The 16674-nt window shown below is 46.9% G+C and overlaps 2 protein-coding genes across 3 annotated transcripts in view; one reads left to right on the plus strand and one right to left on the minus strand.

Annotated features, from left to right (window-relative positions):
- Positions 1 to 16674, minus strand: part of LOC146775949 (uncharacterized) — a 790744-nt gene that overhangs the window by 713268 nt on the left and 60802 nt on the right. The window lies entirely within an intron of this gene.
- CDH16 (cadherin 16) overlaps positions 2990 to 16674 on the plus strand; it is a 622060-nt gene continuing 608375 nt past the window's right edge. Inside the window, exon 1 of the mRNA XM_085637354.1 lies at positions 2990 to 3019. Coding sequence (XP_085493480.1) covers positions 3015 to 3019 — 5 coding nt within the window. The 5' untranslated portion in view covers positions 2990 to 3014. The remainder of the gene's footprint in view (positions 3020 to 16674) is intronic.

The following is a 16674-nucleotide window of genomic DNA, read 5'->3' on the forward strand; positions in this document are numbered from 1 at the left end:
GCAGCTCAAACACTGGGCCACGGCGCCACCGTTCAGGGAGGCGGGCTGCCGGAGCCTTACGGATATGGAGAAACTGGTTTTGTCGCGGGCGGGCTCGATGAAGGGGGCAATCTCGTCTCTCTATGGGATGCTGCTGACTACACTACACACACCCAGGGCCAGACATATGGAATTCTGGGAGCAACTCCTGGGGAGAGAGATAACTGAAGCTGAGTGGAGGGGCTTGTGGCGGGACATTCCCAGGCATAACTTGTCGGTAGGCTTACGGGAGGCTCACTACAAGACCATCTTTGATTGGTACCTATACCCCACAAAATTGGCTAGGATCTTCCCGGGGACTTCTGCACTCTGCTGGCGGGGATGTGGTCTCCTCGGGGATTTCAAACATATTTGGTGGGACTGCCCTAGTATTCAACCTTTCTGGGCAGAAATTTTAGCGCAGATTAAAGAGATTTTGGGCTTTGAACCCCCCGGGGACCTTTCTCATGTCATCCTGGGTCTTCGGGGAGAGGACTGGGAGGGGGTGTCCAGAGGAGATAAAGCTATATGGTGGCTCTGCGTGGGGGCAGCTAAGCTCACGGTGGCTGCGGCGTGGAAGAAACAGGCTGCTCCCGCTATGTCACTGTGGCATGCCCGCCTGTGGCGCCTGCTCTCGATGGAGCGCTTCGCGGTGTGCTTTAGGGATGATCCCACAGCCTTTGAGGAGTCTTGGGGCTCGTTGCTGGCCTACTTATCTAGGGGCCTCCCGGCAGCCGTCTTCCCGCCCGCGTGGAGGACGTTGCGTATCTTCCGGACCTGGCACTCCACAGACTGAAACTGTTTCCCCTTTTTTTTTTTTTTCGGACGCTTTGCAGCAGCCTCTGGGGGGGGGGTGGCGGGAGGGGGGTAGTGGGGGGGTGGGGGGTGGGACGGGGTACCGGAGGAGTCTGAGGAGGGGTTCCCCTGGGCCGCATATGGAGCATCTGAACCACCTATGGGGCATTCTGTAGATACCTATGGCCGGGGGACACCCGGCAGTTACTTGTTATTGTATGACTACACATGTGCAATGATACTGTTGTTCTGAAAATCAATAAAAATGATTGCTATAAAAATTTGATATGTTAATTAGATAGGACCATTTCAATTCCCTAATTTGCTAATTATTATACAACTCTACACAAAGATGCTTCATTGGTTACTTACCGTACTGGGACATTGATACCACAGATACTTATCTTTATCACAGTCTTTCATTGGTCATAGTAAAAGTAACGTATAATGATAAAATTGTACCATAAACAATTAAATAAGAACTGTAAGCATTATGTACCATAAACAATTCAATAAGAACTGTAAACAAGGGCCTGCAGAGAAGAACTGTAAACAAATAAGGGCCTGGTGAGCAGAACTGCAACATTATGTACTGTTGTGCAAATGGACAATAAAGTGCCTAAGTGCTTACACATGGTTTGTAGAGTCTAATCACACAAGTAACTAAAAAACTGACCATCATAGAACCATTAAATAAAAGGCCATAAAATAATTCAGTAAAATTGTAAACATTATGTACCATCGTGAAATGTTTTAATTGTAATGATTTGTATTAATCAAACAATAAAGAATTAGTTACAGGTTTACACAAATTTAAACTAAAAGAATTTTAAAAAATGTACAAAAACAACACATAGAAAAAACAAATCATCCAGAGGCCAAAGCCTGCTTCTAACTCATCTGCCCACAACCAAAGGTTGTGTGCACAAGGGGATCAGATTGGATGCTTGCAAAGAGTTGGGCACACCGTCTGGGCAAAGGCCAGGCCCAGCGACCAACCCCCCAAAGGATATGGCCGTACACCATGTGCAGTGGGGTTCCCCACCTAGAGTAGCAGTTAAACATGCTACATTTAGAATATGATCAAAAAACCCTTATAAATTCACTGGATAAACAAAAGTTAAAGTGATTTTAGGGTAGGTATGGAAATAAGACCTTAACTTACATTTTTTTTAAACTTGAAATTCACTGAAAAAACCCACACATTTTAAAGTGATGTTTTAGTTAGGTGACAAAATGAGGCAATAACTAATGTTTCAAAAATGGAAAAATTACAGATATTCACCAGTTCAGTTAACTTCACTAACCATAACTTGCACCATCATAATGAACTGCCTATGGCCTCACATATTAAACCACTCATGGCATGTTAAATGACATCATTAATGGACCTTCAGAGCACTATTGGCCCATTGGTTCTGTATACCATCACACTGTGTATATAAAGGCCTAAAAACTGCAAAAACAATGCCATATTTCGTATATATGGAAACAAATCTGTTAGAAGCATCGTCGATGCCGATAGCTGTGGCCTTGGAAAGCCTGCACTTTATTATAGATTTATTTATTTTGCTAAATTCAGGAGGCATTAAAAGAATGTGTAATAAAATGTTAAAATAATGCTGTGTAACTGTGCATATGTTGGTAAACAAAAACCTTATGAGTACAAAATCTAACCATTACAAAAATAAATTCAAAACCCCAGGAATGGAAAGCAGAGATTGTTGGCCTACCAGCCCTGGCACTGAAGTGAATGACTTTTTAGTCAGATGTGCACATTTCCATGAGCCAAAGGCACCACTGACAGTGAAGACTGCCAGGGACTATTGGGGGCTAGTCCACTGCCCCATGCTGCATGCTGTGGAGGGTCAGAAACAAAATGTGAATGAGAATTGAACCGTGGAATGATGAAGAGGGCTGACAATAAACCCCCATGTGTTTTTATACATGTATGCATTTTTATTATGAAATTTTGGGAACAAATGGGGACGGTTAAACAGCTAAAACGACCTCTATGCCAGACCTACAAATGCAGTGATTTTAAGTGATGAACTATTTGCTGGGAAGCATGTACTGAAAGCGCTCCAGGCAGTCTCGGGATATTGTGTGTGGTTAGTGATTGGTACACCATTAATTATAGAGTGAATAATTAACTTGGAACTCCTAATTATGTCAGCCTTGCAGTTTCCCAAAAGAGCGCTATGAGGTAAGACACATTTTACTTTGCCGATCTTTTTAATAGAAATCTTTTTAAATCGTAAGGCAGGCGCGAGCGAATCTACTGTTTTGCGCAATAACTAGGGATGTAAAGTATCTCTTCTTCATTTGCATTTAAAAATGTGCCTGTGGACTGCCAAAGCGAATCTTTAACCACGATGATTGCCATCAAATGCGTCTTTTGGTGTAAAAAATCTATACGTGGCCGATCATCGCCATTTAATAAACACTCCTTGCATGGGGGCGGGGTGTGGGGACATGTGCTCTGCATCCGCATCGATATTCTTTGATTTTCATCCTCCGTGTACCCGTGCGCCGTTCAATGAAAGTATGCTTCACAAATCCTTGCAATTGGAGGCATTTGTCTTTTTCCACTTTGTTATTGAATAATCAATGCGCAACAGCAACTGAAATTCTCTTTTTGTCGATGCTATCGTGACGCAAATGAAGTAACTGGTGGCATGAGAACAATTGAACACGGTTTGCCCTTTCTCTGGAGTGTCTGGCAAGACTTATGACGCAGTTCAATTTAGAAACTCTAGCATACAGCCATAAGGACGACATTTTGTAAGGGGTGGATAGAGGAGGTCAGCAGTCCCAAAGACCCCATCAGCTAACGGCCCCAATTTCCAGTTAACCCTATATCGCGTGTCACCTTCATTCAGACCTGGCCAGCCAAATAGGTGCGGTGGAATTACTAATTCGGTGCGTACTATGTTAAAAGTAAGAAACGTCTTATTGTAAATGGGACTGGATGGTAGTGTCGAATAAAAACAACATAGTGGCATTTGGTAACTGCGCAATGGCACGAATTACCGCTTTGCTGACAGCTCGCACTGCTCTAAAGCAACAAGGCACATTTTGCCGTACATATATCTGTGTGGCAAAGCGTGTGTTTTGCCTTTGTGCTTGCCGCCTACTACCAACCTTTCGTGGATGACATGTTTTCGTGGTATCACCTTCTCAAAAGTGGTAAAAAAGCGTAATTTTCAACTTTTAATTTTCCACATAGAAAATTACCGCCTGCTCAATATTCATATACTTAAATACAATATGCTGCCCATAGCCAAAGATGTCGTTTCTAACTGGACCCGTTACCCTTTGCTCGATTGAAATTACCGCCTGCACAATATTGATATACTTAAATACAATATGCCATAGCCTTTGATGGCGTCGCTAACTGGACCCGTTACTCTTTACTCGGTTGCAGTAAACAACCATAATTTCCGTGCTTGCAGTAGGGCCCATGGCGTCCTTGCTTCGCCATCAACGTTATAACTCGAACAGCGAAGGGCTAACGGATTGTAAAGTGAGTGACGTACACAAAGGACTGTTTTAGGCCAAAAATAGACTCGCGTGGGTAAAATGTTTCCCTGCATGGCACCGTCTGCCATATTTAACCTTGAATCGACGAATCTACGGAAGCCTGAAAAGGCGGGGCACGGCATGGGGTTTGCTCTCTTAAGGTCACCTTGCTGTTAATAGAATGTCGGTTCACAAAGGGCAGTGCCTGCCATTTGCTTACATTAGCTCTCCCAGGTGGGCTCATTTCCCAAGGGAATCCGGCTTTCGCCTACACGCATTGGGTGTTTTAAAGAAGCCAGAAAATAAAAGGCGTACAAATGGAACGGATTAATGCACCCTTCAATGCAAATTCAGCAGGAACTAAATTACAGTTTATAGACGCGGTGTACTCTGCATCTAAATCCCTCGCAGGGCGTTGTGAACATGTACTAAGTGTTCTAACAGCCAGTTTTCACAGGGGAAATTTTGGTAAACATATAACATCTTTTCAATGGCTTGTATCCATAATTGTAATGTTATGGCAAGTAACAAAAGGAAAGAAACATAAATTGTTTGGTAAAAAGTGAACAACCGTATAACGCGAATAGCTAATGATGTTAAGCCAGTTTGTAACTATCTTCCTAGTTTGCAGGTAAGAGTTCGAAAGTGACTATATATCAGCTCACTCAATTAGGATGGGTGGACATAAAGCCATTTTTAGGTCTCGTATAGAGCAGCGCATGCGCTGCCTCTACGAGGCATCAAGTAATTAGCTTTACTAGTCAAACTCCGCCCATTGCATTTCTCTTTGCTTAGCCACTTACCATTGGTTAAATCTGTGATTGCTCTTCTTAACGTGCTCTTTGTTGGCTGGTGGTCCGTCACGTCATTTCCGTTTTGTTCGTTTCTGCCAGGAAGCAGCATCGATGGACTACTGTTTACTTGCGCTGCAGGGCGGCATCTTTTAATGTAGGCACTACTTTGTTTTTTTTTTTCATGGCGCCTGGTTCGCACCCCTCGCTCCTTGTTCTCTGTAGGCTGAGGTCTTCCAGCCAGTATGTACAGGGAGCCCCGCCGGCTCTGCTGCTCCAGCCGCCTACCCTTGTTGTTACACAGCCAGTCGCCATGACCCCTCCCACTCGTTAAGCAAGGAGGTGGAAACGAGAGGCCGTGTGCCTTTAATATTTTCTGCACAGCTGTGCGTGATTACTTTGAGCCGCGTCTACATTATGCCCTGAGGGTGGATTCTGTTGTGTTGAGATTCCCGTCGAGGAGGTGCCCGTCAGAATCGTAGATCCCACTCTCCCGGTAACCGAAGGAGACTCTTCCCCTATCGATTGTGCTTCCACTCCGATCCAGGCATGCCGGAACGGCATTACAGTGCAGTGGAAATAATCACGATTTAGATAATTTAATGTATATCCTAGAGGTGGTACCAAATTTCTTAAGGGCCGAGGCTTTCTGTGTGTGATTTCCCTCAATGTCTCTGTTATATACCACAATGTCTTCAGCATGTAATGCCATTGTCTGACTTATGTCAGCTAGTCCTTCAGAAGCTGGCTTTATTTTTCACGCCTCCAAAGCGGGTGGGATCGGGGGTCTTTTAAAACGGCGAAGGAGCCTCTGGCGTTTCTGTGCGTCCTAGAATGGGTACGTTTCTTAACTGAATGTGTTTTTAAACAACTACTAAAATCCCCAATGTGTTCTTACGGGCCACATGTACGAGGCAGTGATGGCAATGGCCGTGGACTGGCTGTTTTCCAAACCCTAGTTTGCACAGTGTTTTGTGTACCATTTGCTCAGAAATATGGCCGGAAGAAAATGTGCGCGCGTGCAGCCAAAATGATGAGTGATAAAACATAAGACTGCCGAAGGCACTTTGGGCGCCTAGATCCGCTAGCCGTTATTAATGGCTCAGGCACTGTTGATTACCGCGTTGTAATTGTCGCTCAGAAGGCACCTGGGGTCTATTTTCAGACACTTGCGTAGCTGGGGAGCTTTAAAAAGCTCACGCCTTGTGTATGTGGGATTGGGGAGGGCTCTAAATGGCTTGTTCACGGCGGGGCTTTGACAATTAAATGTTCCCTCACTTTGAAGAGGTGACACCTTTGGCTTCAGTGCGATGCCTGGCAAGGTACCATCCTTACGGAGCGAAATGTCAGCTCTGTATTTGCCCGGGAATAAAAGAGGAGGGAAAGGGACTTTTCAAACGTGCCATTCAGGGATGTGGTGTAAACAAAAACAGTCCAGGCCATGTGGTAACGCTGATGTTTTCTGCACCGATGCACACAGAATCTTATTTGGGAAAGTGAGGGCGTTCTTGCATCTCTTCGCGTGCATTAACCACATGAATGAGATGGGAACGGAAATACATCAAACATTAAGCGTTTGTGTCGCTTATAGTCGTAGGCAGCATGATTCGTCTTAAATATTGCAATTCCTTCATGTGTGCTGGTTTGTTACATATCTCGAGGGTTTTCATCTGTCTGGGTCGATGCAGATGGACATGCATAGCCAGGCAGACCCAGACAGATGAAAAACCTCTATTGTGTGTTCTCAATTAGCCACTAAAACACGCTTCTTTTGGTTTCTGTACCTCAAGCTGCGCCTTTAGGCCTCCCTTACGGCTTCAATGATCATTACAACCAGCAAGACTAAAAGGCGCCTTTAGCGCATCTACCAGTTACATTTCCTGTTTGACATTTCCACAAAACTTGTGAAACGTTTAACATCAGTGCCAAAACAATACAACAAATAATCTTACAATGCATTCTATTACTGTAGCAACAGCCATCTTATACTAGTCACAAAGCTAGAATTACCTTTTTGTCAGTGGACATCACCCTGTGCAGCAGCACTAGCCTTATGCCAATACGTTAATGCACCTTTCATTTTGCCATTAAATACTAATTATTTCATCCACCCTTTGCACAAGCGACACACGTTTTTCAGCACTTTCCACACTAATTCCCAAGAACATTTATAACACTACTCAAAAGACAGTTCACCCATTGCTTCCATACTCGCCCCCTCTCCCCCCCTCGCCGTCCCTGGCCCTCTGCCCCGCACTCAGTCCTGCCACCTAATATCATGTTCTTGCCTCATCGTGACCGTCATTTGCTCCGCACTATGTCCTAACAGTTATCCTTAGGTTTTTCACTCACCGTCCCTCTCCCTCTGCCCTACACTCTGTCGTACCACTTAGCTTCATGCTTTTCACTCCCTGTGCCTCTCGCTCTGCTCTGCACTCTGCCCTCACAGTTAGCCTCATTTTCTTCACTCCCTGTGCCTCTCGCTTTGCTCTGCACTCTGCCCTCACAGTTAGCCTCATTTTCTTCACTCCCTGTGCCTTTCCCTCTGCTCTGCACTCTGCCCTCACAGTTAGCCTCATTTTCTTCACTCACTGTGTTTATCCCTCTGCCTTGCACTCTGTCTTGCCACCTACCCTTATATTATTGCCTCGCCCTACCATTTACTTTGCCCTGCGCTCTGTTCTCCTACCTATACTCATCTTCTTGCTTTGCCCTGCCCTTTCTGCTTGTCCCTCTGCCCTCTCTCCTGCCACCTAAACATATGCACGCACTCCACCTTTGCCTGCACCTGATTGCTCACTCCCTTTTTTTCTTTATTAAGTCCTTAGTGTTTACTTTTTTGCCACATAGTATTTACTTTTCTTTTCTTCGCTTTTCTTGTCTCGACACACAACAGTACCGTATTCTGTTCCCTTTCACCTGCACTCTCTCCTGCCACTGTTTATATGCTATGACAAAATGTCTAATAAACAATATTGAACAACGACAATTGACCTGCATAAGTTCATGTACTATATACCAACTAACTCAAAACAACGCCAATAAACAACACAAATATACTAATCCAATAACTCTAACTCAACCTAATGCGAGACCTGTTGCATTGCAAATGCTTGTTCTACTGCCCATCACTGCCAGGCATACCCCCTTCGCCAGGTGAGATGACTCCTATGGTGAGGGAGGCATTTTCTTTTTAATTTTCAAAAAGAAAATTCAGTTTAGGGTCTTTAGGTCTCGGCTAGCGAAGGCTGCGCTTGCGCAGTCTCGCTCGCGAGATTTAACGTTTTTAGGTATGGGGTTTGAACCCGCCCCTCTTCTCCATTGGCTGGCTTCATAAACGGAGGCCAGCCATTGGAGGAGAGGGGCGTCTGTCCATTTAAGCCCCGTCTTTTTCGGATTCGGGGGCGTGGTTTTTACTGTCTTTCTCTCCTCTGGAATGTAAACATTCCAGCCAATGGCAAGAGGAGAGAAAGAAAAACACGCCCCCGAATCCGAAAATGCCGCTGTGTTTTTCCGAGGCATTTCTGCTTGACCTCGGAGAAAGGCGGTGGTGTTCATGGCGATTCCCTCAACGACTGACGTACTTCCCTTGACCCTGAGCTGCACGCAACCCGAGGATCTTGAATGGAAGCTGCCTTTCCACCAGCCGTCGCTAAAATGGAGACTCCAAGCCCACTGGCAGCGCTGCCTCCCGAGGACGAGCTTGATGAGGACGATGACGAGGTAGGGAATGCACAGGAATGTACAGGAGAATACACAAGAGAGGAAGGACTGCCACTCAATAAATGAGAAAGGCATTGAACAATATATTGTTTTGTGGTCTTCGGTATGACGTTTTTTTGTCATCCGAGTCAGTAACATTGTTTTGCGGTGGCTCCGCTGTACGCAGCGCTGACAGGCTCCGATCCGACCGCCACCAGCAACCCCCTCCTCCCCACTTTTTTTTAAGCTTAAGCTTTTTCCTCCGCTCCACACCGCCCCAATGCCGCCGGCCACCCCCCAGTAGGGGCAGCAGCTCAGCGCCGCCCGGCATGGGGAGCACGGCGACTCCGAGCCCTTTTGAACCTGTGCTGTGTCCGCACTACTCACGAGAGGTCCTCACATCCTGGCCGCTAACCCCTGAACACGGGACTGTTATTCTGCTTCTAAGGATGTTCTTTGGAGTAGAACTACACAGTGTAAATGGCATTTGTCCCTACATACAGCATACATGCCAACATTTCAGAAGAGCAAAGTGGGAGATTAAAAAAAAAAATCGGGAGAATGGGGCCTTGAATCGGGTTACTGTCATGTATGGGCTTTGGAAGTGTGCTGATGCAGGACTGGACATTTGAAACACAAATGCACGTTTTTTTCTTACCTTTCAGAAGCATGGAGCGCAATGGCAGGCAGAGAGAGGGTGATGCAAGTGTTGTGCACTGGCCTGGAAGGTTGCTGGCAGTGCATACACCAACCCCCTCGCCCCCCCACCCCCACCGTGTGTGGCACCCCGGGCACACACGGAGCCACCCCGAGTACTTCACAGGTCTTTAAAAGACCATTCGCTTGTTAATGGGGCTTTGTTGGTTTTTCACCCCTTCTAGAGCCCCTGCATCGCCACTGACTATTGCTGGAAGTATTAGCACATTACACAATACCAAGCCCTGGCTGCTGAAACCCCGAAATCGGTAGTCTCCCGCTCCAGTGTGGGTGGCTCTGTGTGTGTGTGTGTGGCTTTGTGTGTGTGGCTCTGTGTGTGGGTGCAAATGCAATAGGTCTCGCATTTGAGAGAGATTAAGCTATTGACATTGTAAATAACAATGCAGTTTCTTTAAATGTTTTAAAAACAAAAACATAAACAAAAATAATGTCATGAGCAATGCCAATAGCTCTAACTTTAACAATGCAGAGACCATTGCATTGTAAATGCTTGTTCTTTTTGAAAATGAAAAAAGAAAACTGTTTGGTGCAGGCTCCTTCATGTTGACGGATCCCTGCACCAAACAGCGAAGCGCATGGACAGGAACCGCCCTGTCAATGCATTATAAATGACCGCCAGCCTGGTGGTCATTTGTAAATTCAGTGGGTAGTCCCTCCACCAGGGGAATGGAGTATCTCCACCCCCCTGGTGGATCAAGGGGCCTGTCGTTGAACTATAAATCGGGCCCTACGGTATTTGCCTAAGAAAACACAATTTGGTCAATTGTACAAAGCACAAATGTTATTAATCCTGGTTTCCAGATTCCTAAATGGAGATTTTGGCAACTAGATCACATCTTGATATTGCTGCTTTTTTGTGTCATGAAGCATCTCACTTTCACTACGCTTTGCTGTGGAGTTATGAGAGTCAGAGTTACAAAGAGATACATTGCAACCAGTGGTCATAAATTGTTCACTGACTATTTGAGACCTTTCTACACGAGCTATGTACTAATGAATCTCGCTGCCTCATGAATATTATTTAGACAAGTCACTATTTGCGCTCCCTGATTGGATACAAAGTGTGGCTGGCAGACAATGGAGTGGAAGGAATAGCAGACCAACATGCCTCATTTGCATTCCTGAATGCGAAACCTTTTTTCTTTTTTAAAGCAGCCCGATGTTCCTTCAGCTCTTCATGCAGGTGTCGCCCAACACCCAACTCCCGCCCCAGTGTGTCTGTCTGCTATTGCCTGACACTCGGGAGGGTTATAATGGTCCCTCTGGTGCTTTGCACAAGAGGGTTTCCATTTTTTCTTAGTGCAGATCGGGCTGCTCAAGAGGAGCTGCCCGAGCAGCTCAAGTATTTTTTCTCTGTAATGATGATCAGCATGCAGGGCGCTCTGACGTCATTACTTCTAAAAGTAAAAGTAAAATAAGCCAAAGGGCTCATTTTTCTTTCACTCCATCAGTGCTCAGGTGGCATATTTCAGCCCCTGAGCACTGATCCTCTGAGGAGAGGTTCAGTTGGAAATAGGGCTATCTCCTCTTCCCATGGTATATCTGCCCTGTTGATTCCTGCCTGGGCATCTCCACAGGAGAGAGATCCCCAAGCAGGGATCAGCCCACTAGATACTAGACACCAGGGATTCGGATAGCGGGACCACTTGGGCAAGGGCCTGTGCTCCCACCACCTAGCAAAAGGGGTAATTTCTCCCAATCTGCTCTAGCAGGGGTGTGGGGGGGGGGGGGGCAGAAAGCCCACAAGACACCAGGGTAAAAATTGAAAAAAAAATAAACATGGGGAAGGCCGACATGGGCATGCGCTCACCCCAAAAACCACACAGACAGCCTTTCTGCCTCCCACCCGGGAGATGAATGGTGGTGATTACCCCATTCTGCCCTAGGGGGTGGTGCGGCAGAAAGTCCATTAGACACCAGAGTGAAATTTTAAAAAAGCATTGGGGTGGGGGCTGCCCACCATGAGCATGCCTATGTCCCCACTCCACTTACCCCAATCTACTCCCGGGGGGGGGGGCGGCAGAAAGTCTACTAGACACCAGGGTGATTAAAAAAACATAGGGTGGAGGCTGCCCACCATAGGCATGGCCATGTCTCCACCCCATATATGACACAGACAGTCTTTCTGTCCCCCAACAAAAAACAAGGGTTATTGCCCCCAAAATGCCCCCAGGGCAGAAAACCCAATAGACACCAGGGAAAAAAGCACAAAGAGAAAAACATGTTGGTGGCGGCAGCAACCATCAGCATGGCCATACCCCCAACCTAAAAGGGCACAGACAGTCTTTCTACCCCCCAGGGGGTAGATGGGGCGATTCCCCCCAATTCGCCCCATCTGGGGAGGGGGGTAAAAGCCCACTAGACACCAGGAAAAAAACATAGGTGTGGGGGCTGCCCACCATGGGCATTGCTACACCCTCATGTCCAAAAAGGGCTCAACAGTCTTTTTGCCTACCCTGGAAGCAGGATGGTGACAATTACCGCCACTAGGCCCCGAACTAGATGCCTCACGACAGCCATTTTGGAAGGTTGGCAGGCTAGTTGTTATCGGCAGGAATTCTCCGGATACGATAAATTAAAGCCCTGATGCAGACGCGCAGTGGTCTCTCGTGAGTGAGTGAGTAGGGTGTTTCTATTGAGAAGGGGATCGGGTGCTTGTTTTAAGGACACTTTTAAAACGCTTTTAACATTTCACTACTGACCTTGGTGTAATCCTGAGTACTGTATTTGCACTTTTGCACATTTTTGGAAATAATCTGTTCGAACCCCTGCACTGCTGCATGTTGCAGGGTGCAGGTGAGGCCGTCTTACCTGCTGGGGAGGTGCTTCAAAGGCTACGTGCCATAGATTAGGTCTGGAGGGCTGTGGCCTTTCTCGGCGGCTCTGTGGAACAAGGAGGTGGATCTCTTCCTTTAGCCCCAAACTAGATGCCTCACGACCCTCATTTTGGAAGGTTGGCGGGCTTGTTGTTATTGGACAGGAATTCTCACGATCTGATAAATGAGAGCTCTGACTCAGATGCGCCAGCGGGCGCGCCAAAGGCAAGCCCGTCTGCGCCCAGCCGCACCCGTCCGGGACCAGGGGCCAGAACCCCTGCCGGTCGGAATTCCCAACAAATTGTACAATACTCAGCGGACGCTTTACATAACCTATCACCGCTGATCTCAGAGGCTTGCCGGCATAATATAACAGCAGACTCAGGGTCACTTAAATGCGGGAGTTGTAACAAGGATTTTGGACAGACGACATATCAGGTGGCAAAATTACACTTACTTCTACTCAACTGTCGCTCGTTAGTGAAACATAAATACGAGATCTTTGAGATTCTGAACGAAAAAAACGCCAGACGCCCTGTTACTTACAGAAACTTGGCTGAACGAAGTCTCCTTCCCAGATATTCTGGATGCGCTTCCTCAAGGCTATGGGCTACTGAGACAGGATCGGTTAATACAAAGAGGAGGTGGAATCGCTATAATTTACAAACTGTGAATGAAATGCTGCATAAAGGAAGCTAATTTGGAGAAATGTGAGGCCTTCTTTTTCACTCTCTGCAGCGGAAGATAAAACCATAGCTGGATTTTTGATTTTCCGCCCACTAGGCCCTGCGGCTCAAATTATATTGTGACGGGGGGGGGGTCAAGTTCTTTAACCAGCTCTACGCTACAACAATCGTTTTGACAATATGGAGAACCTGGAAGCACAATCATTATGTAAGGACCTTATGGCATTGAACCTGGTGCAAAAAGTGAATGCTCCAACTCATCAAGTGGGTCATATCCTGGATCCGATATTTACCAACTCAGCTGAGATAGAGGTAAGGATGCCATGGCCAGTTCCTTGGTCAGATCACCACTTAGTATCCTTTACTATACCTTCGAGCAGGCCTACTCTAAAGCTGCCTAAGCAGGAAATCACACGCAGGAAATGGACTCGGTTAAATCAGGAGACATTCACGCAGACACTACTGAAGACCAACCCTAAATTCGACGAGGATATAAACATAGCTAATAGGGAGATTGAGAAGTGGATAACAGACGCACTGGACAAATTAGCGCCATGGACTACACTGAATACTAAGAGGACAAGAGCATCGGCGCCCTGGTTTAATGATACATTAATGAGGGCAAAAAAAGAATGTAAACAACTTGAGCGCAGGTGGAGGAATGACTACTGTACCAAGAGCAGGGCGTATTATAAAAAAGAACTAAAACAATATCACACGCTTATTAGGAAAGCACGCTGTGACTTCTATACCACAAAGATCGAAAATGCCAGTAACTCATCAAAGAAATGTTCTCTGTCTTAAAATCCCTCAAATCACTTAAAAGCATAAAGCACCCAATACCCACCTCAGTGGAGAACTGCAATAAAGTGGCAGATTTTTTTGCAGAAAAAGTTGCTAAAATTTATGACACCTTTCCAGCGGAAGCACGTCAGGTAGGAATCAGGAATGTGTTTCGGAAACAGCCTTTGAGGGAGCAACCCTTGATGAATTTAGGGTGCCGGAGATGGAAGAGCTGAAGAACATGGCCAGAGAAATTAAGTCAGGATCTCCTCTAGACCCAGCACATCCAGAGATCTTAATGCAAGGAGGCAACGTCATTATGCCTCATATCTCTGAGCTAATTGCGTGCTCCTTTCAGCTGGATGAAATTCCCCATAAATGGAAGAAAGCGATAGTGCATCTATTGCAAAAAAACAAGTCAATAGACCATTTCGTTACTAACTTTCTTGGCAAAAATCGCAGAGAAAGTAACCAACAAGCAGTTAGTTAACCATATTAACCAGAATGACCTGCTTCATCCCTCACAATCTGGTTTCAGAGCAGCTCACTCAACTGAGTCAGCGCTACTCCTGGCCACAGAAACCCTAAGGAAATATGCTGAAGAAGGGCAGACCGCTGCACTGATCCTGTTGGATCTCAATGCGGCATTTGACACCGTCTCCCATGGTCTCCTCCTTAAAAGATTAGAGAACTGCAGCATCAGGGGAGCTGCTCTACGCTGGCTGACGTTCTTGCTTTCCTCACGGAGCTTCCAAGTTGTACAACATACGTACACATTCAAGAGCATCCCCCTGCCACAGGGGTTCCCACAGGGATCAATTTTACGCCCCACATTGTTTAATCTCTATGTGGGCCCACTCGCAAAGCTAGTGGAAGGTCATAATGTGATTATTGTGTCTTACGCTGATGATACTCAGCTGATTGTCACGCTGTCTCAGAACCCAGAACGGACAGCCCACCAATTCTCCCGATGCCTAGAGGAGCTAGCAGCGTGGATGTCCAACCATTGTTTGAGACTCAACGGTAGTAAAACAGAGGTGTTGATAGTTGGAAAGGCTCCTTCAATAAGGACATCAGCACGGTGGCCTGAGTCATTAGGACGAATACCAACCCCGAAAGTAGAAGTTAAAAACCTCAGGTTTGGTTTGACTCAAAACTGACGTATGAAAGCCAAATTCGGAGAGTGGCGGGGAAATTCTTCGGGACTCTTAAAGTCCTAAGAAAGCTCTTTGACCTATTACCCACCAATGCAAGGAAGACAATAGTGCATGTCCTGGTCACCTCCCAGATGGACAATGGTAACAAAAATCACAAGCCTGTAGTGCCGCTCTTTTTGCGTTCTACCTCCTCGGCAGTAACGTCTTGCGGCTTGTAAAGGCAACTGCTTTGTATGTATGGGGAGCCTCATCGCTGGAGCTGGAGGACGCTGAGTAATTGAGGGGACTGCAAGTCCCAGGAAGCCCGGTCTGCCATCAACGCGCCGCAGCTGAGCGCCCAAGGGAAAGCCTACATCACACCTCGCGGCACCCGCTTCGCGGGAGCCGCTTCACTGGAGCTGGTGGAGGACGCTGAGTAATTGAGGGGACTGCAAGTCCAAGGATGCCCTGCCTGCCATCAACGCGCCGCAGCTGAGCACCCAGGGGAAAGCCTACATCACGCCTCGCGGGACCTGCTTCACGGGAGCCACATCGCTGGAGCTGGTGGAGGACGCTGAGTAATTGGGGGGGCTGCAAGTCCCAGAAAGCCCTCGCTGCCATCAACGAGCCGCAGCTAAGCGCCCAGGGGAAAGCCTACATCACGCCTCGCGGCACCCGCTTTGCGGGAGCCGCATCGCTGGAGCTGGTGGAGGACGCTGAGTAATTGAGGGGACTGCAAGCCCCAGGAAGCCCTGCCTGCCATCAACGCGCCGCAGCTGAGCACCCAGGGGAAAGTCTACATCACGCCTCACGGGACCCGCTTCGTGGAGCGTGCGCCGGGGGCTGAGCCCATCAGTGACCGAAGGAAACTGGGCTTGGCCCCCCCTCTGAGTGCCCAATCAACTTAAGGTCAGTCTCGCTAATATATTTATACTCTGTCTATATTAAAGCTCGCACTTAATCAGGTCTTCCGAACAGATATTAAACTACGCTCTAAGATGAACAAGCGCGAGGGAAAGGGGAGAAGCGCGGCGGGGACACTGGATCAATTTTTACTTAGGGTGAACTCTGTTCTCGAACATGAGATAGCAATCACAGAGCGACGCCTATCCCTTCAACCTTTACTGTCTAAAAGATCATCTCTGGGTGGCCTGGCCTCTGCACGCACCCCGACCATTGCCCTATTACTGCTATTGGTAATACTAATATTGCGAGTGACCTTTTACAGCCTTTAAATGGGTCATTGGAAGTGCCTATCACACAGTTATTTGCTGAGATTGTGGAAGAGAGTGCTGCAATTAGTCCACTCCAACGAATTTCTACGAGGTTTGCTCCCCTAACTAAAAATAAAAGCCTCAAAGTAATCCCAGAACCCACAGAAAAGAGGATGAAGGGAGGAGGTCCACAGAGACCAAAAACCGCAAAAATTCCCAGGACAAATAAAATTGGAGGAGGCGCCACATTAGATCCATCTATAATAGCAGACAGTGCCCCCCCCCCCCCCCTTACTCCTGGAGCTCTGAATTTTGACCCAACAGGCGATTTATGCCTGAAGCTAATGAGGCTATGTGGAAGAGATTGGAAAACTTACTCCTGACAGCTCTAAACCCTATCATCTACAGACTGAGCCATATTGAGGAAAGACTAAACAACTTTGAATTACAGGCTAAGTCTAATCTTTGTGTCCTTGAGGGACTATTTGCTCAAA

Source organism: Triturus cristatus, chromosome 12 (genome assembly GCF_964204655.1).
Source record: "Triturus cristatus chromosome 12, aTriCri1.1, whole genome shotgun sequence".
NCBI classification, from domain to species: domain Eukaryota; kingdom Metazoa; phylum Chordata; class Amphibia; order Caudata; family Salamandridae; genus Triturus; species Triturus cristatus.